Source organism: Brachycentrus maculatus, unplaced genomic scaffold (genome assembly GCF_059751285.1).
Source record: "Brachycentrus maculatus isolate JH-2025_06_01 unplaced genomic scaffold, ASM5975128v1 h1tg000061l, whole genome shotgun sequence".
NCBI lineage: Eukaryota > Metazoa > Arthropoda > Insecta > Trichoptera > Brachycentridae > Brachycentrus > Brachycentrus maculatus.
In genome coordinates this window covers 105,413-125,520 of record NW_028280815.1, presented here as the reverse complement: position 1 = coordinate 125,520, position 20,108 = coordinate 105,413, and the positions used below count along the sequence as shown (strand labels likewise).

The window sequence follows — 20,108 nt, the reverse complement described above, 5'->3', positions numbered from 1 at the left end:
GAAGTATTTGAAAGACTGAAGCGATATTCATAGAAATATTGTATGTAATAATAGTATGGAGCTTATGACAAACGACGTGCAGTTAACAAAATGTTCAAAAATCAACTTTGTGGATTGTGACGTTAATGAATGAGAAGTTTCATTAATTGATTCGGCAGTCACTTTGTGATAAAATCTATCCATTTTTAATTAATGTTTTACTTAGTAAATACCACTATTTCAAATGAATGAGAAGTTATTGTACCTAACCTAAGTATAGATTGTTATCCTTATGACACAAGGATATGTTGGGTTCATTGAATCACAAAAAAGAGATGCCCAGAGTTATTATTCTAAGGAGAAAAGTAGGATATTTTGTGCTCTTGTGAGATATGTGTTAAGGCACAAACGGTAACACCTTTCTAAGTAACTCATGTCAAGAATGTATAAGGCCAACAGAAGCATTGAAGAAAGAAGAGAATCTTACGTTGTTATGTATCTGATAGGGTAGTAGCTAATATAGTCACAAAGCACATTTTCAGTGTTTTGCAGCCATATTAGCTGTCTTTACAGCTGAAAGTATGATCTGGAAAAGCCGGCTTCAAAGATTTGTTTCATCTTTTAAAAAAAGAGCCTAGTACCATAGCTCCAATAGTGGTAACATTCAGTAATGGAGTTACAATGTAAGAATCAACAATGAAAAAGATTTACTTCAATAAGCGTCAGTTAAAAAATATATATGCCTCAAAATAAATACAGCATCCCTTTTATCTCATTTAAAGGCAATAGAGAGAGGACAAGTCAGGAAGATACGATAAAAATACATCACAAACACTAATTCTAAAACTCATTTTGTAATTTACAGAAGTCGAATCTGCAAATCTAGTTTTACAGTCAAGTCTTCTAAATGCAAATCAAGCTCTTCTTCTCCTAACCCTTACCCGCACCCAATGCATAAAGCACTGCATTGATAACACAGTGTTATCTAGATAAGTGTTCCACAAACTTTTTCCGTTCAAGGTACACCTGCCAAATTAAGAAATTTTTGAGGTACACCAAAGAAAAAAAAAGTTTATATCATATTGATTTTTTATCAAAATATAATGCGAAAACATATAATATCTTCACAAAACAAGACTTTTTCCGCAGCACACCAACTAATCACCACGGTACACCAGTGTGCCGCGGCACACACGCACAGGAACAATGATCTAGATCACTAAATACATAAAGGAAAGGTGATCGCTTCAGGTAGCAGTTTAGGGTTATTTTTAATATTATGGTCATTGAAGTGAAATATCACTTTTATTTATTTTGACCCTCCTGGGAATCGAGCCCAGGACCTCCAACACGCCAAACAAAAGCCAAAAAATATAAACATTTACAACATAAAAAGACAGCTCTAGTCTATACTATATTTTTAAAATCTATATTTTTATTTAAAAGAATTACAGAAAAACCAAATTCAGGACACATTTGCTAGACTCCAAAACTGCTTCCTACTTTGAGAGCTCTGATTTATTTCTGTATGAAATTGGTTACACTATCTTAAAACGATAAAGATAATATTTGCATTTTTAATAAACAGTTACGTTTGTCAATAAATATAACTTTTGTTGACAAATGTAACTATGGAAATGTAAAAAAAATGAATGTCTTATTTTCTCTGTCAATAGTACATACTTTAATCATTTTTAAATGTAAAATCTCAATTAATTTTAACTTGAGGTTCATTTGTACATTTTTTTACAATATGCAAAATTCTGAACCAAATACATCTGAGAGTGTTTTTTTTGGGTTAATATGCTGTTATTAATTATGTGTCGGGTTGTGGTCCCGTGGTTAGTGTCGCCGACTCTTATGTCAGAGTTTCTTGGTTTGAACCCACTCTACCACAATTTATACCTATTTCTAATAATGAGCCGCCTAGGCTCATAGAAATAGTATGAATTTGAAATATTTGTGTAAATAATAAAAACACAAATATTTATCTTTTAAAAAAAAAATATTAGATTGTTTTCACTTCTTGTGAAAGTTTAGGACTGCATTGCAGCATCCATCATCTAAGCTGATGGAGATATAGCTCATTTCAGAAAACAATGTTACAATTTAAAATGGGAATATTAAAGTCTTTTTATTCTTCTTGGTGTAGGCCTCGTGGCCTATTTATAATCGGGATTAGCCTCCTGCGATTCCCAGCTGTCAATCCATCTCTTTGGTGGTCTGCCCGGGAGTTGTTTACCTTGAGGTTGGCCGTCCAGTGCGATGTGGGGGAGTCTGGATGGTTCCATTCTCTTCACATATTAAAATATATAATTCCAATACCAATACTAATGTGAGGTTTTTAAAATGTGAAAGGAGAAGACCACATAAAGGTTTCATTGAACATTAAGACATTGCCAATTTCATTCCATAAAATATTTGATGATCTAACAAAGTTATGGCGCTTTGAATGCGTCTTTTGAATAATTGAGTTGTGATATTTTTGCAAATAAGTCATAAATTAACCTTTTTAAATGCTTTCAATATCTGAATTTAGATTAAATATGTTCAAAAATATACTTAGATAAATAAAAAATAATGTGAAATAAACAGGGCTCTTTCTCACTCCAATTTTCATTGCTTTTTGTGTTTACATTTCCCATCCTAAGCCATAATGTTTATTTATCCATAACATAATGGCCTTTAGGATTGCTTAATTTCTTTTTTTTTCAAAGGGTTGTAACCTTAGAGAAATTATTTATAATTTCTCTAGGGTGGAGATGATAATGTGTTGGAAAACTTTAAAAATCCTCTGATTATATTATTTCTTCATGTAGTTACCTGCTTTATTTGTGTTGTTGTCATTCTCCTTGTGTTTTTTGTGTGTTATTTTCTGTCCAAATGAGATGTACCTTTGCACAATACATTTTAAATAATATAAGTACTCAGATAAAGTGAAAGAATACTAAAAAATAACCTGTGTAACTTTTTTTGTCGCAGTGGTAGCTGATAGTCTTTGTGACCATATCAGTCACCACCGCGACCAAATTTCACAAGTGAAGTATGAGAAAATGTAAATTAAAAAATCACCAAACTTTCGTCATCAATCATATTTGGAATTTGCCATGCATACATCGCTTAAATGCATATCGATTTGTGTGTATTCAACTAATTATTTGTTACATACCTCCGAGACTTGTTATATTACAATGATTCATCTCTCTGAAGAACACAGCCAATTAGGTATTTGGTAATGCGTAGGTACAATTAATTTACCTCACGAAAACTTAATTAGGATCTCATTAAACAATATCAAACACATAATTAAGGTATCACTCATTTACTCACAAATTCTAACTTAGAATAATATATTTAAGTAACATCTGAAATTGGATCAGGCAACATTCACAACACACATGCCGTACCTGCATTATATAAGTCTGATGTGCAAATTTGAAAATGGTTACTTTAAGAATCAAGTTCATCTGATCTGTTGAAAATAACAAACAAAACAATGTGAATACGCATGTAGCAGTCAAGATTACAAGACATATAAATCTAGTATACTTACATAGAACAGTTTAAAATTGTCTTCCTTTTCATTCTCAAACACTAAGAATATCATAGATGTATAATTTATTTATTTATTTTTATTCAACTTCAATTTGTATGTAAAAATATTATATTTTTGTTTTGCAACCTTTTGACTGTTGAATGGTTAATTTTTATTAATCTAATTATGTAAAGATTAATGTTTTGGATGTTGTGAATGTTCCTGAATGCTCAAAGCATACATCCCATGATTCCCAAATCAATGTGTGAAGGAACATAACAACATACACATTTCTATTTATCGAATAGAATAGTATTTCATCACATTCTATAAGGCGTTCCTTCAAACATTGATTATCTCCAAAGGTAAAAATAAACATATATTTGCTGTCTGCTCTCTACGGAAACGTCTTGTTTCGTTTCGTGAAATGGTAACAGCAAATATATTTCGGTGTTATCATTCACGTATTCAGATGAAGGGATCACTGGCTTATCATTCACGCTTTTTACTCGAAAGTCCACATTTTTATAAAGAGTATCCATTCCTACTAAATCAGTAAGAAAGGCTCGCTGTTTTCCAAAGGCCACTAGAAACACGGCTAGTTTAATAGCTCTTTAGTTGATCAACCACATCTGAATAAGTGAGTATTTTCATGTTTTATTTTCCCATCTATTTGTTATTCGTTCTAAAGAGAAACCATATTATTTACTGGCAGCTTTAAGTGTTGCGTGTCTGCACAGTGGAAATGCTCAATTATTTAATATATTATGACTCGCTAGCTCTATCTTGCTCTATGCTCTTTCTATTATATCTTTCTGTACACTGATTCTGTTACTGGACTCACCGATCGGCGCGTCTTGGACCATGCCCACGACTCACCGAGTGGCCTCGGTAAAGATCCGCAAAGAGTAATGTTCCGATTCCGGATGCCGCGAGGTCCAGTAACACCGAGCACAACCATACGGTGTACACTCTCTTTCAACTTACTGAACACCACTCTAACACAACATGAAGACATTCTGTAAATAACCATTCTGGGGTTTTGCAACTTCAATAGAGTCAGACGGGTAAACGCCTAAATGGAAGCTCGTCAAATAGAGTACACCTTTTATTTGACGGGAAGCTTTGAGTAGTTGAAGTTTACACTGTACAATAGACCCCGAAGCATTCTAGAAGCTAGCGACATCCGAGTAGTGGAGGAGCTGATGCTGTCTGGCACGGTACCGCAGTAGCAGGGGTGTAGCGTGCTGGTGTGGGGTGGTGTTCGCTCCCCCGGAGAAGCTCTAGGTGGTGTAATCTGTACAATGTGGTGTGTATTGTTTGTTGCTAGATGCCTGCCCTCTCCCCCCTTCTCAGTTAGGCCACAACACAAGCGCCAGTACACAAGACCAGCTATTGCAGGTAAATTTCATCTGAAGAACTACAAGAAAGCGATTCTTTGAAAGAGAAATACCCAAATGTATTATATTTTTGTTGACTAGTTAAACTCTTGTTAGACCACATTTTGTTCCATAGCCCCTAGTATTGAATCATTCATCGCCAAAGTAGTTCGCTCCGAAGCCGCCGCGATCGGTCATGACTACACGCTCCACCGTAGTCACGTGCCGGAACACCGCTCGCGAGACTGTCGCCATCACACTAGGCTGTCACCGCGGAGTTCACTAATGTAGTTCAGAACATAGTCGCGCCGCCAGTAGCCCGCCACCATCCACTACAGAACATCCATCTCGATCATACATTTTCCGTCATGTCCCCTAGACTCGTTCGCTGTTGAGTTACTTACATATTTCTATCCACACATCAGTTAGAATTCCTGAGTCGGAATGAGTGTTCCTTTATACAGTCGCCCGTGAGATATACTGTTACTTCGATAGAAAGATTCTTTTCACGGAGGATGAATCATGGAAAAATGTTTGCTGTGATGTATGCATGAATGCGAAATATTTTCAGTGATCCATTCTGCGACTAAATTACTTTTCTCTCCGTAACAGGGTATGTCACAAACTGACAGGCTCCAAGAAATAGAAAACTCGAGAGATACTCAATGGTACTCCATATACTGTCACTATCGCTCCTAACTTTAGCCAATTGAATAACTGTTGTATCAAGCAATGTTCACTCCTTTTATTTGTCACATTTATTTTTCAAGTAAATACCCATAGTCTAAACGCTGCATGCATTTTTACTATATCATTTCTTTCCGTTGTTTGTTTGTGGAATATGTTAATTATATTAGTCTCTAAACTATGACTGGACTTGCTGAATGAAATAGTTAAAACAAAACAAATGTTACTTATTACAAGTGTGTGCTGAAACCAGTTTATGATTTATAAGCATTATCATTTACATTATTCACTGAAAAGTGGAGTCTCACTAAAGGATCATATGTATTTTACCCATTCAATATTGCTCTTCAATAAAATTAACCAAAGCTCTTTTGAATCATATAGAACAATGAATTTAGTGAGATTCCGCTTAATGCATTTAACCAAAACAACTCATTATATATAATTGTTTAATTCAATGTTACAACCTCTCTCTATTTTCAAGTCTTATACGTGTTTTACTTTGTTTCGTTTAATACTAAATGTCAAGTATCGAAATAGAAAATTTTCATGAATTCATAACGTATAACCAAAAGGCATATAAGCGATATAGTGACTGGTGTGTTGATGGCAGGGGAGGGCGAGAGGACGAGGGAGAGGTGGCAGTGAGCAGAGCGGGATGATGGGGCCCGGGGGCAACATGGGCCCCGGCAACATGGGCGCTGGCAACATGGGGCCCGGCAACATGGGGCCCAGTAACATGGGACTCGGCAACAACATGGGGATCAGCAGCAACATGGGGCTCAGCAACAACATGGGGCTCGGCAACACATCGGGGCAAGGCACCAACATGGCGTCCTCTAACATGGGAATGGGTACAAACACGGGGATGGGAACCAACATGGGGATGAATTCTAACATGGGAGCGTCGTCCAACATGGGAATGACTTCGAACATGGGCATGGGTCCCGGTAACACCATGGGCGGCAACATGGGCACCGGGAACCCGCTGGGAACCGTCAGCGGTACGCAGCCGGCTTCCTTGTACACGACGCCCAGCTCGGCCTACTCCAGCGCCCCCCAGCACACTCCGCAGACCCAGCTGTCCACGCCGCAGGGCATGCAGCAAGCCAACCAGCAGGCGGGAATGCAGAACCAGGGAATATTCTCCTCCAGACAGCCGATAAAGGGGGTTCCTTCTGTCGTGCCCCAGTCGGGACTCGGCATGATGCAGCAACAGCAGCAGCAGCAGCAGCAGCAGCACCAACAGCAGCCCGGCGCCGGAGCTCCCAACCTGATGCAGAAGTTCACGGAGATGACGGCTCCGGGGGGAGACATCCTGTCCAAGGGTAAAGAGCTCATCTTCATGAAGTTCGGTCTCGGGGGTAAATAGTAGCGGTCTCCCGTATTCCTCGAACATTGTTCCTCTCGCTGTACGGCGATAGCTTGCGATGCGGCGGGGGCAGTGAGGTGTGGGGGGCGGTAGGGGCGTGCCCCGCCCCGTAATCCCGCCGTTATGCGACTGATAAATGTCCAGAAAGATATTAAATTGTTACGAGAGTGTCTAATTTACGACTTGGCCGTGAGGCCCTCAAGTCTGGTGCAGTTACAAAAGCAATGAATATATTGATAATCTAATGACAATACGTTATATACTTAGGAATTAAAATATTGAAATTAGATTAAACCGAGCCATGCCTCTACTGAAATTATTGCGGTAAGATTATACTCGCTTTCGGTATTTACTCTCTCTTCATTTCTTAGGTCTATTTCCTTCATTTGGGAGAATACTTGTTAAAGTAAGGGTTATTTACTAAACTGAGTTTCTTATCCATTGTGAAGTCGGTTATTCTTCTTTTCTAGTTGCATTCTAGAGACTTGTGGGCCTCGTTTCTATGTTTTGTCGCTAAAACGATGATAATAATAAACGTAATACAATATTATAAAAGTTTTAAATGAAATTTACAACAATGTAGCTTTTCTATGCCTTGTTAATGTTTTTTATAATATTATTATATCTTTAAATTGCTACAGACCAAAGATCCAGTAAACGTAATCTACAAATTTAATACACATATCTATTACTGTAAAAGTTTAATGGCAGTTTCCAGTCGGTGGCTGTGTATCGAAGAAAAACATATTTTTGAAGTTGGACGCCTTTAGGTATGTAAGATTTTCCTAAATCACCTAACGAGGAAAGTTTAAGCGTATTATATTAGTTAGGTATCAATGGAATATATTACCAAAAAAGTGCACAAATTCACAAAAATAGTCCTGTACAAAAGAGTATATTGTATACCTACTTAGCGCAAAGTATTTCTTAGAGAGTACCGAGAGTTATCAGTCAAATAGGTCGAATATCATTCGAGATAGGATGAACTTCAGGGACGGGTTGTGGTATCGAAAAGTATTAAATAATTATTAAACTAACACTAGGAACAGCATTCTGGTAAATACCTGTATCTGAGTATGACAGAGCCTCACACCTCACTGCAGAAAGTTGGCCAATTGTCGGCGGAAAACTTTCGCGCATCTTGTGGATAGAATGTCCAACCAGTTGGATATTGTCATCTGTAAAAATGGAATCTGAACAAATCTCACACTTCCCTCCAGACTCCCGTATATGGTTTACAATGACGGCGTAATATTGACTAGGCCAATGCGAACTAAATGCCCGTCGCTTATCCGCGTGACTGCCACCGGGTATCGGGTAAAGTTCAACAATATTCGTTGTAGATTTAAATCTTCCTCGCTAATGTAAAGATAAAGATGCTTCGCTATCTTCACCAAGTTTCAAACCTCAAATTCTGTTCTGGGATACTTATATTTATGAAAATGTTCACTGTCACTCATTTAGAATAAAATTTGATGTTTATTATTCCGAGACACGTGCGTTGAAAAGTAAAATAATTATTTTAGTAGCCAAACGACCGAAGTTGAGTTTCCCTCAATGAACTCAGGAATTTTAAATAAATTTGTATTGGTACAGTCATCGCTTTTGTTCTGTTACTATTAGTAATAAATATATTCCGATATTTTGACCATTTTAGGTTAAATATTAGCCTTTTTAAGGAATTCTGTAATAAATAAGTATTATTGGCACATAATGTAAGGTGATGTAAAGCTATTCTCGGAGATCCAACTGATTTGGAACAAACAAGAAAACCATTTTGGTATAGACGCACACCGCACACACCATATTGTGTTATATTCAATCATCTCAATAGTTTGCAGTTATAGCTCATAAATAGCCCGTTTGGAACTATTTTAATATACCAATTATGTCCCAGCACAATTGCTGACATTAAAATAAGAAAAATTGTATCTAATCTTGCATATGGTGAGACAGTTGCAGTACCGATGTAAGAACCATGTTGAACTCGCCGTGTGCTCCTTGCGATGTATGACTCGCTGCGATACATTGATATTTGTTACATCTCAATAACATTGCGGGCATGTATTGTTTAGGTGCATTCTATAAAGAAGTCTACAGCACATTTTTATAAGCCGTGTGAATGCAAATGAATAGTGCAAATGACACTCTTACCCTTTGTAAGGCTAAATACATAATCACTCTATAAGGTCTACCATTTCATTCCATAAGAGATACTATACTCAGTGTATGAACGGTTCTCATCGCTAAAAATCTGCAGAATTATTTCTAAATTGTTTTCTAATAAAGAGAAAGTTGCCTAACTTCTAAGTCTTGTTAATTAATTAATGGTTTTATACCCATTTCTAAGTATAACGGCGTGTATTATATAATATAACGATTCATGTTTAAATCTCTACCATCAATATTCCATTGAATAATTATTATATTATGAGGGACACTAAGCCAGACTGATCGCCATAATATGAAATTGTATTTAATAGGAATGCGATCTTAAGGGTAAATGTAATGTAATCACTTCACTAATTCATTTCACCTTACCTTAAACTTATACTTTTTCCTTTAGTAATTAGTAGACACCTTCCTTGATACTTAAGAAAAAAAAAACAATGTTTATCGAAACACAAGGGACTCTTCTAAGAACATAAAATTAAAACGTTAGATAAATAAAAATATTATACAATTGATAAAGAATTATTGGTAATTTTTATTGTTCAAACTTTTTAAACATATTCAATATTTAAAGTAACGCTTCTCGTAATCACCGCTGAGGTAAAACACTCGTGTGAAGATCACACAAAGAACAATGAATGTATGTGTTTACTCCCAACTTGGTCACCATATTGTTCTCTGCCCAGAAAAATATTTTCTGATTGAATGTGTTTTCTTGCTGAGAAAATTAGGGTAAACTTACAAGAGGCGGGAACTTTCAACCCCGTACTATGTATGTACATTTGCTACATTAACTAAATCATTATTTTTACCTGTTGTTTTTAAAATATTAATGGCGTTGTTTATGATGTATCCAATTTTGTTAACGGAAAGCAAGAAACATTTATTTAAAGTTACCCATAGCACAGTATTTTATGTATTATTGTGGAACTGCATGCAATGGATAAGACGTTTTAAAACTACATATACCTATGAGTAAAAGAGATTTTTATTACCTCGGTATAAACAGCTTCATCCTCGGATAAGCTGGACTATCCAATTTCTTTTTATGTTACCTCACTTATCATTTGTATACAGGTCCATTATATAGCATGTTTATATTGTCTTATTTCTCATTGTAAACAAAAATTCCAAATAAATAGATTTACAAACTAGATATCCATTGATAACATCAAAATTATTTTAAGCATCATTTTACGCATTTTTCAATAACATATATATTACAAGATAAAGCCAAGCACATTATATGTTGTGCTAGAGTTGTTGTTGACTTTAATTTCAGTTCTAGAAGGTACAAATGTGTAACAACTCTTTTTTGCTGAAGTTTTGAATCACATTGCAACCGAAGTATAAACAAAATTATGAATTTATAAAACATTTCTTTCTTAGATTTTGAGAGACTTAACCAAGAAAGCTACATTAATGAAATATTATCAACAAACTAACAAAAAATTTAAAACTTAATATGTATACAGTAGAACCCTTCTTTAGGACTTGGTGTATGGTCGGAGTGCAAAAAAAATTGAATTATCAGAAAAAACTGAAAAATACAGATTTACAGTAAAATAAACAATCTCTGAACTCAAAAATTACTATGTATTGTTCTCTACATTAAAAACATTACAATAAATCGCACAAAACCTGTTATTATTACTAAAAAAGAGCAATACGATAATGTATACATAAAAAAAGTTGGCTCATAGTAATAAAAATACTTGGAAAAAAGTCAGTTATAGATTTTTGTTGAGGGGGGATGAGATGGGTTCTACTGTATTAGTTTTAAATAATTCTAAAAGAGCTGAATTATCAATTAGATTTGATAGAAATAGCTCTGAAGTGGACTTTAAAACCTAGAAGACTTTCTCGAAGAAGAGGAGAAACATAAAATTATATGCAAATTTTTTTAAATAAAAATGTTTGAATTAATCAAAGAGCTACAGATTCTACTAGTGCTAATCACAGTATAGTAGATAATTAGCAGATTGGAAAATAGACTTTGGATTTCAGAATTGAAATCATCAATACTGTGACAAAAACACAACCTGACTTACAATTTAAACAATAAAATGTGTGTCCTGTTGCAATACTGTAAAATTCAGAATAGGATGATGATTAAAATAATTTTAGTGTTGCCAATGGGTAAAACGATATAGCCGATTCCTTTATTCTGATTTTCCATATCCAAACATTAAAGACAAAGTAATGTGTTCATTTACAAATAAATATATATGAATGAATAACGTTATACTTACAATATAAGTAATATTCAGAAGAAATTGTTTAATAACATGTTATCAAATCAGCTTCTTTGCATTTTACCATCAATAAAGTACTTTAAAATCGCTTGGGCAAGGAAATATTCTTCAAAAATATTTGACAATACAAATATTTGTATCTCTATCTACTGTTCGTATTTATTACAAATATATAACAAAATTTATGTTATTGAAAATTGTATTTCTAATCTTGTTATTCATATAGTTAGTGTTGATAATCGCCAGTATATTGTGATGTGAAGCAAGTTTTTTTTTGTTTAAAAATATATTATATTCTCTAGGATTGTTACTTTGTTGTGGGTTGACATATTGAGGCTGGTATGAGAATCATTAGTACATGACCGGTCTGAAACTCACGATGGAGCTTCATTTCTGCATACATATAAAGAATTACAGCATTCTCAACATAATTAAGGAAGTCAATTTTATTTCAATGATTAATGTCACCTGGATTCAGAACTATCTTAACTGCATATCAGCACATCTTACATGGAAGGGAATTAAACTGTCCAAAATGAGTTCTCTTAATCATTTAGTAGCATTTTCTTTTGAATTTTGGATTCATAATGATTGTATTAACCATTTAATGCTTTTGAACAAAGCGGTGTTTGTAGATGGCACATGTATCATAGCGTGCCGAGTTTTTATTTGTTTGCATTACATAAATAACCACACTGAGATCGCCAGTTGCAACCTGACACTTTTTATTTTAAATTCTTCAATAAATGACCAAATTTTATCTTATTAGTACTGTACTAATACTTCTTTTATATATTTTTCTTAAAAGGCTCAGTATTTTTACATTTTTTATTGCTCCTGTTTTGTTTTTTTTTTTTAAATTTGACAACTTTTAAACCATGTAAATTTTTGTGGAAAAAAAACCAAGCATTAAGTGGGTAAGAATTTTCTTAGCTATTTATTTCAGTAAAGAATTTTCTGCAAAACAAAATCAGTCAGGTAAAAAATAGAATACATGAATAAAAATAGAGACTGGGTTAGTTCTGCATTCAGGTGATGGTATACATTCTATATTTTAAAATAAATATATCAATGCTAATAAAACGTTTTTTGTAAGCTCAAAACAACTTTTTTTTTAAATTAAAAAATAAATATGTTCATTGTAATATAAAATTTTATTATTATAAATTAATTTACCCACCAGTCGAAATTTGTAGCATTGTTATTAGAACCCGGTGTTTTGTGTATTTTTTTAATATCAAAGAATAAAATTAATGTGTTTAATTAACTATATATGTATGTATTCTATTTTATAGTCTTTCATTTATTGTGTAGTAACAAAATCCAATGTCATCCTGTCAAATTCATACAGCGTTACCTACATGTAAATAAAACAAACATTATCAGCCCTGAATTGTTATTTGATTATTACTAGGTTGAATTGCTTAAGTGTAATCACCGAAATGGATTATTGTTGTATACTAAGATAACTTGAGAATGGTGTAAGTCTTTATGGATTTTTTTGCGGCCCGAATTTGCACATATCAAATTGTTTTGAGAAGAATAACCAGTATGTAGATTTGTTAAAATAAACCATTGTATGATTAAATGTATATTAAGGATTGCGTTATGGTAGTGTACCTTTGCGGGCCGCACGCTTTCTGTAAAAGTATTTGATAAAAATTTAAAACAAATGAGAAATCCGTATGTAAGGTGAATAAAACAGTTGGCTACATGTATTTGTATATCCTACCCATATCCAAATATCATAATTGTAATTACTACTCCTCTTAGTTATGTAATTGAATACACAAATAAGGTTGATGATTATGTTAATATTAAAATACTAAAAATTGTACCAAGATTTACGAGAATAAATTATACTCATGAAAATATTGTGCTTTTATTTTAAAATTAGGAAACACTAATGAATATTCTTAAAAGTAATCCCTTTATTTAGGTACCTCATATATTTTTCAATATTGCAACACCACATACTTTATTTTGTTCTACATTTAAATTAAAGAATATAAATGATATGTTCTCGATCTTCACTTGTTTTTTTCCCTCCATATTTACTGTCAAATACCAGCAAAGAAATTTCCACTTGATTTTTAAGTGAAATCAAAAATAATTTGGTAATTTATTATATGCATAACGATACCCTCACATCAATCAAAAGCTTGTGTTACATTAGTTTCAATATGAAATAGGACATTCAAAAACACTTTTATGTTATGTAATGTATTTATTGCTTATTACTATTGACGTAATATAAATGTATTCATAAAATATGGGATTACAATGTGGGAACAAAAAACCTTTTCTAATGACCACCGTAATATAAAATATGTGAATTCGAAACATCTTAACAAAATTTGATAAAACAATAAACAAATAAGTAAATAATATTATACATATGTAATTGCAAAAAAGTTATTTTTGATGCTTTGTTCTAACTAAGATGCATTAACAATGAAGCTTTATTCCAAAATTTAGACAAATATATCTTGTTAAAATAATCCATTAAAAAAAACATGAAGAATCCTACAAACTGAAAAATTGAATAGTATGTGTCTAAACTTGTCCGCCCCCGTGGTGTAATGGTCAGCGTGTTTAGCTACCGTGCTGGAGGTCCCGGGTTCGATTCCCAGAGGGGGGTGAAAATAAATATTAGTGATTTTACACTGTAATATTACCCTGGACTGGATCCTGAAGCGCAAGAGTGATCACCTTGCCTTCATGTAAGTAATGATCAAGATAACACTGCGTCAATTCGATGCAGTGCCCTATGCACCATTGGGTGCGGATAAGGGTCATACGTTAGAAACTTGAACGAAACATCTATTGTTTTATATGAAAGAACATGGAAGTCTGAGTATCCCAGGGCTTATGACCTGTCATTTGGCTGGCTTAAGCGATCATTTTATACACTTGTGTTTTGTTCACCATTCTGCCCATTAGTGCCCATATTGCACACATTTTTGTAACTTGCGCAATGGTCTTGGATCCCTTTCACATGTGGGTACAATTCAATAGATTTTTTTAATGTTTTACTTAGTAAATACCCCTATTTCTTAAAATCTACTGTGATATGTGTTTGGATGCATTCCGCATCATTTTCAAACACAGTATGTGTTTGAAAATGATGCAGAATGCACATACGGTGTTTGAAAGTGATGCGGAATGCATCGAAACACGTGTCACAGTAGATTTTAAGAAATAGTGGTATTAACTAAGTAAAACATTAACTAAAAATGGAAAGATTTTACCACAAAGTGACTGCCGAATCAATTAATGAAACAATTCAATAGATTTGGAAGTATGGCTGATTGTAGTGCCATCAGATAATAAATCAGTGAAGTATATATATATATATAAAGCTTTGTAAAATAGAAAAAGAACTACAAACTGCATATCAAAATATATACGTATACGACATCATTTATGATACTAAATATTTTGAGATAATAAAGTAATTATTCAGAAAAAAAATAAACAATAATTATAAAAGTAATATAAAACTTTTTTACCCACATACATATGATTATATTATAAGAAAAATTGAGCATAGAAATATTCGCTCAACATTCTCACTATCAAAAACATAAAATGACTTCATTAAAAACTAGCTACTAGATGTTACATGTAATTATTTTACCTAATTAAATTTTTGATTAGTTTTACATTACCAATACTGCATTAGTACAATTGTTTTAATTAAGTTAATACGCAACAACGAAATATAAAAGTAGCTAATGGGTGCAAATGTACAGTTTGGGCTAAAATTAACAAAGCTAAGTTTGGCTATAAAATAACGGAATTGGTTTAAATTGCTGGGGAGGAGTCTCACTGCCCGGGACCCGAGAGAGACTTGTCCATGAATTTCCTCTTGGTGAAACAAAGCCACCATTTGCTGGGCTTACCGTCTTCGGTCGCAAATACCTAAAATGATTATTATTCACAATAAAGAAATATATACAATGGATCTTTGTCAGATGGGAGGAATATCTAATTTAACATACTCAACCTATAAAGGATTGTATAAGACTCGTTTTGTGTTTATAACAGCCAATACAATTAATATTTTCATTTATCATTTTCTTTTGGAAAATTCGCCTTCGAAAAAACCTTATTTTAGTAATTTGGCAATCAATGACGTCACAGAAACGATGGAGTTATTTTAATGTTGATATCATTGCTAAATTATTAGCAACCCTATTTGTTGATGTCTATGGTCTACCCTGCCACCCCCCCTCCCCTCATATTTGTATCACACATGGTAGTGTAGTGGTAAACAAACAATCCACACTACTACTATTACAGCTCTATAAACCATTTGACGCCATAAAACATTCGATGACGAAAATTTGATGACGTATGCGAACGCACGTTTTTTGTTTTATTTAAATATCTAAAGTTCAAACCTTAATATCTCCCTTAGTTCTCTACATATTTCAAAAATAATGCTACCGATAGTCTTGTGATTTTTCATATTAATTTATTAGCCAATAATCACACATGGTGATATTTATGCATTGTATTTATTAAGAACAAGAATATACCAAGTGTATGCATAAGCGTTTTCTGGTTTCACTAAGAGATGGCGCCACCGAACAGTATGCAGGGTACAAATTTGACACTACAATAATTTGTTCGTCTGAAATAAACCTACAAAACACACAAGTTGAGTCTGCCGAACAATAGTGTCCGGTTGTGGTCCCGTGGTTAGTGTCGCGGGCTCTCGAGTCAAGAGTTTCCGGATCCGAACCCACTCAACCACAATTTGATATCTATTTTTAATAATGAGCCACTTAGGCTCACAGAAATAGTATGAAACAGAAGTATTTTTGTAAATATGTAATAAAAACACACATATTTCTGCTTCTTTTAAAAAAATATAAAAAATAGCATACAGCGATGCATTAACAAAAAAAAAATCTGGAGATAAAAAACCGCAAGATTTATCTAATTAACCATCAAGCTTCTTAATATCGCTCACTCCTTTCAAGAACGTCATAAATCAAAAATCTTCAATTTTCAGTTGTGCATGTTTTCGGAATGCCCAGAAATGTACTATATCCCAGCAAAAGAGGCATATTTTTAACTTAATATTTACCCGCTACAGGGCAGAAAATGTTGTTTTTGCATTTTGAAGAAAATGTATTGTTTAATTATTTTTATAAATAAATTAAATATTTTTCAAATGTAGAAAAAACCTTCAGGTTTTACCTAAAAAGATCTGTTGCACAGTAAAAAGTTTAATAAGTGGCTTGATATTTATTTTTAATACATATTATTATATTTTTAAACTTTAAAAACGTTCTCCTGAAAAATCAAGTATTTTGATTTATGACATTCTTGAAAGGAGTGAGCGATATGTCAATTTTTTATTATTAAAAAAATATAAAAATAGTCTTAAGTTGTTTAATTTTATGCAATAAATTGACAAAATAAAAAAAATTATGAATAATTGAGATTTGTTTTGTAATAAGTGATCTCTTATAACTTTATAGATAAGTGATAATAATAATTCAGAATTTCATCATACCTTTTCAATTATTCTTACTCCAGTTTCCTGCCTTAGTTGCTGAAGGTATTGTCTCATGAGATCTGAAATATAAAAAGATAAATTAGTAACTAGCTGTACCCAGACACGTGTTACGTTTAATAGATGGTGCTGCCCTTGAGATAAAAGTTTTAAACACATGTTAATGCCCAGACTTTCATATTCTTCTTCAACTACGTTGAGATGTCAAAAACTTTAGGAGATTTTGGACAAAACGTTTTTATTTACAGTAGAACACCGGAAGTCTGAACTTATTGCGGCTGTGGCCTGTTCGGATTTGGAAAAGTTCGAATCAGTCGAGAAATTTATAATACAGTGCATACATAGTACTGTGCGCTACAGTAGGTACATTGTACGCGCCTTTTACATTTCAATATAATATAATATTACTTGAGTAGCAATACAGGTACAGTACTGCATACTTTATTAACTTCTAATTAATTTTTAAAGAAAATTAGGTTATGTATAATCATCTTATCTGTCTATAATTGGAAATATGTTGCGAGATTGCGTAAGAAACACTGATATCCGGAGCATGTGTAAGACGGAAGATAGACTTCCACGAAAATGTCAGAAGATAGACTTCCACGTATCGCCCTTCAAGGAAACCCCCAAAGACGTGGAACCTCAGGGAAACCCCCGAAAGCATGGAGAGATAGCTGGCAGACAACATTCGAAGAGCAACAGGCGGTGACACAGACAGACCCTCAGGATCTTCAGCCTTGCTTGTTTTTTTATGTTTTCCTACAAATGTCTTTCTTCAAAATGTTGTTCGGATATCCGGTGTTCTACTGTATATGTATTCTTATTCTCCTAACCCTTATACACACACTGGTGCATAGGGCGTTGAATTGTACTGACGCAGTGTCATCTTGATTGCTACTTACATAGAGGCCAGGTGATCGCTGCTGCGCTTCAGGGACCAGTCCAGGGTAATGAATAAATATTACAGTTAAAACTAACTAACTAACCATCACGCCGTTTCCCCGCAGGGGTAGGCAGAGAGAATAGAACGCCACACCACTCTGTCTTTGCAAACATTCTTAGCCTCTTCCACATTTGTGCATACCCGTCGATTATTTTGACTCCTAACCAGTCCGCTTTCAAGTATTTGGCATACCTGATTGTGCCAAATTATTCTCAGTCTTCCTCTGCTCATTTTTGCAACTACATTAGCCGCTTACCTTCAATACTTCAATAATACCTTTGATATTAGAGTTAAAATAACTCAATATTTATTTTCACCCCCTTCCCTTGGGAATCGAATCCGGGACCTCCAGCACGGTAGCTAAGCAAGCTAACCATTACACCACGGAGGCGGATTAAATTTCCTTAAAATTAAGGACTAAGATTTCGGTTTCCCCGTGTTCTACTGTATACGTATAGACAGCACTAACCAGCTTCGTTTGGATTAGCCGGTTTTGCATAGACCGTGTTGAGCGGGAAGCCGGGCTGGCCGGGGATGGTGAACTTGGAGATGGCCAGTGCGTACAGCTCCTGTGTGGCTTGAGCCTTGGTGGCGCATCGCTGCAGCTTCTTCAGGCATTCTGTGATGTACAGCGTCAAGTAGATGAGTACTCGATCCGCTTCAGACTGCAAATCAAACAAATGCTGTCAAACTTAAGAGTGAATACTATCGACCTTCATTATAGAAGATTTACATGACTTCACAATAAAAACAATTCTAAGATTAACCCTACACAGGGGGTTTAAATATCAGTAAAAGCTAAATTTACAAAGTAATACCCAGAAAACGCGATGAGAAAGTTTATATAATCTAATGATCTCTTGTTAAAAATTATTTAGATTTCGATCATATTTGTGTCGGGTTGTGGTCCCGTGGTTAGTGCTGTAGACTCTTGAGTCATAGTGTCTGGGTTCAAACCCACTCTACCACAATTTGATATCTATTTTTGATATTGAGGCGCTTAGGCTCACAGAAATAGTATGAAATTATTTCAAAATATTTTTGTAAATAATAAAAACACAAATGCTTCTCTTTTTACAAAGAGAAAATTATAACATGACCATTGCACCTTTTCAAATTTGCACCTTCTTCTTATTCTCATCCGCACCCTATGGTGCATATGGCATTGCAGTATATTGAAGCGGTGTTATCTAGAGCCTCAATTATATGAAGGCAACGTGATTGCAGTGAAAAATCATTTATTTTTATTTTTATTTTGAAATTCCTCCCTCCTAGGAATTAAATCCGGACCTCTATCACGGCAGCTTAATGCCCCAACTACTACACTACAGAAGCGGACAAAGTCAGCATCTGGTCATTAGAAAATTACAAGTTTCTTTTTTCGTACTGATGCTGAGACATCTTTTTTCCTACTGATACAGTGGTATGATATATAATAAGTGTGATAGGTCATTAACCAAAGCGAATGTTAAATGAAACAAAATAAATTGACAGTATTAATGCAAGTATTATTTTTATGGAGAATTATGTGCTTACCTTTATCTCATAGAATCTAAAAAAAACATTTGCTCTAAAGTAATAAATAGCTTCATCGATAATATCCATGTCTTTGGGGTCAGATAGAGCAGGCCCTCTGAATTGTGTTCTGATTGGCAACAGAGCCATATTCCCTATAGTCTGCAAGTTCTCCTTGTCAGTCAAAGAAGAATGGTAAGCCTAAAAAATAATAAAAACATATCTCTGATTTCCGCAACCCAATTCGAGGCATCCTTAATGTATTTGTGATTATTTTGACGCTATAAAAGAAATATATAGTAGTTGGATGATAGGTTCACACCCTGATGACACATCCTAACCATGAAAATTGTACAATCATTTACGATAAAACAAGAAAAACTTTTATTAAAACAAGACGAACCGGCATTTTTGGATGTGATTTATTATGAAACTTTGTCAACAATAATACTTAATTGTATATTTTAAAATATTTCTTTTTAATAATTCTTATCACTTTCCAAATTATCAATATACGATTGACCATAGATATATAGACAAAAAGTGCAAAGATATGTTGGTGAAATTTGTTATTGTCTATTAATTGTAGGTTTGTTGTTCATTTTATTTTACTTTTCGAAAAAGTATTTACTCAAATTGCACGCACAATTTCAATATCAGGTCTTCTATTCTTAGAATGATAAAATAATAAACTCATCTATTATTGTTATTCCTGAAAAAAGTTTTGATTTTCATTTA

The 20,108-nt window shown here is 33.9% G+C and overlaps 2 protein-coding genes across 7 annotated transcripts in view; one reads left to right on the top strand and one right to left on the bottom strand.

Annotated features, from left to right (window-relative positions):
- Positions 1-13,452, top strand: part of Rbp (RIMS binding protein) — a 137,902-nt gene extending 124,450 nt beyond the window's left edge. For all 6 annotated transcript variants that reach the window (XM_088256498.1, XM_088256495.1, XM_088256494.1 and 3 more), the window contains 2 exons: positions 4,845-4,915; positions 6,194-13,452. In XM_088256498.1, coding sequence (XP_088112624.1) covers positions 4,845-4,915; positions 6,194-6,952 — 830 coding nt within the window. In that variant the 3' untranslated portion in view covers positions 6,953-13,452. The remainder of the gene's footprint in view (positions 1-4,844; positions 4,916-6,193) is intronic.
- A 134-nt stretch (positions 13,453-13,586) lies between these two features.
- On the bottom strand, positions 13,587-19,914 carry LOC148311510 (actin-related protein 2/3 complex subunit 3-like). Its single transcript, XM_088256499.1, has 5 exons — positions 19,774-19,914; positions 19,392-19,571; positions 18,325-18,520; positions 16,910-16,971; positions 13,587-15,303 (listed from the first exon to the last, which is right to left on the bottom strand). The coding sequence occupies exons 1-5, from the start codon at positions 19,777-19,779 to the stop codon at positions 15,208-15,210; spliced, it is 540 nt and encodes a 179-aa protein (XP_088112625.1). The 5' UTR covers positions 19,780-19,914; the 3' UTR covers positions 13,587-15,207.
- Between the last annotated feature and the right edge of the window lie 194 nt (positions 19,915-20,108).

Bases quoted from the DNA above. Each gene is read 5' to 3' on its own strand.
- LOC148311510 (XM_088256499.1), bottom strand. The intron at 16,972-18,324 runs GTTAGTGCTGTC...TTTATATTTCAG, and splicing joins GGCTAATCCAAACGAAGCTG to ATCTCATGAGACAATACCTT. The intron at 15,304-16,909 runs GTATGATGAAAT...TAATCATTTTAG, and splicing joins GAGTAAGAATAATTGAAAAG to GTATTTGCGACCGAAGACGG.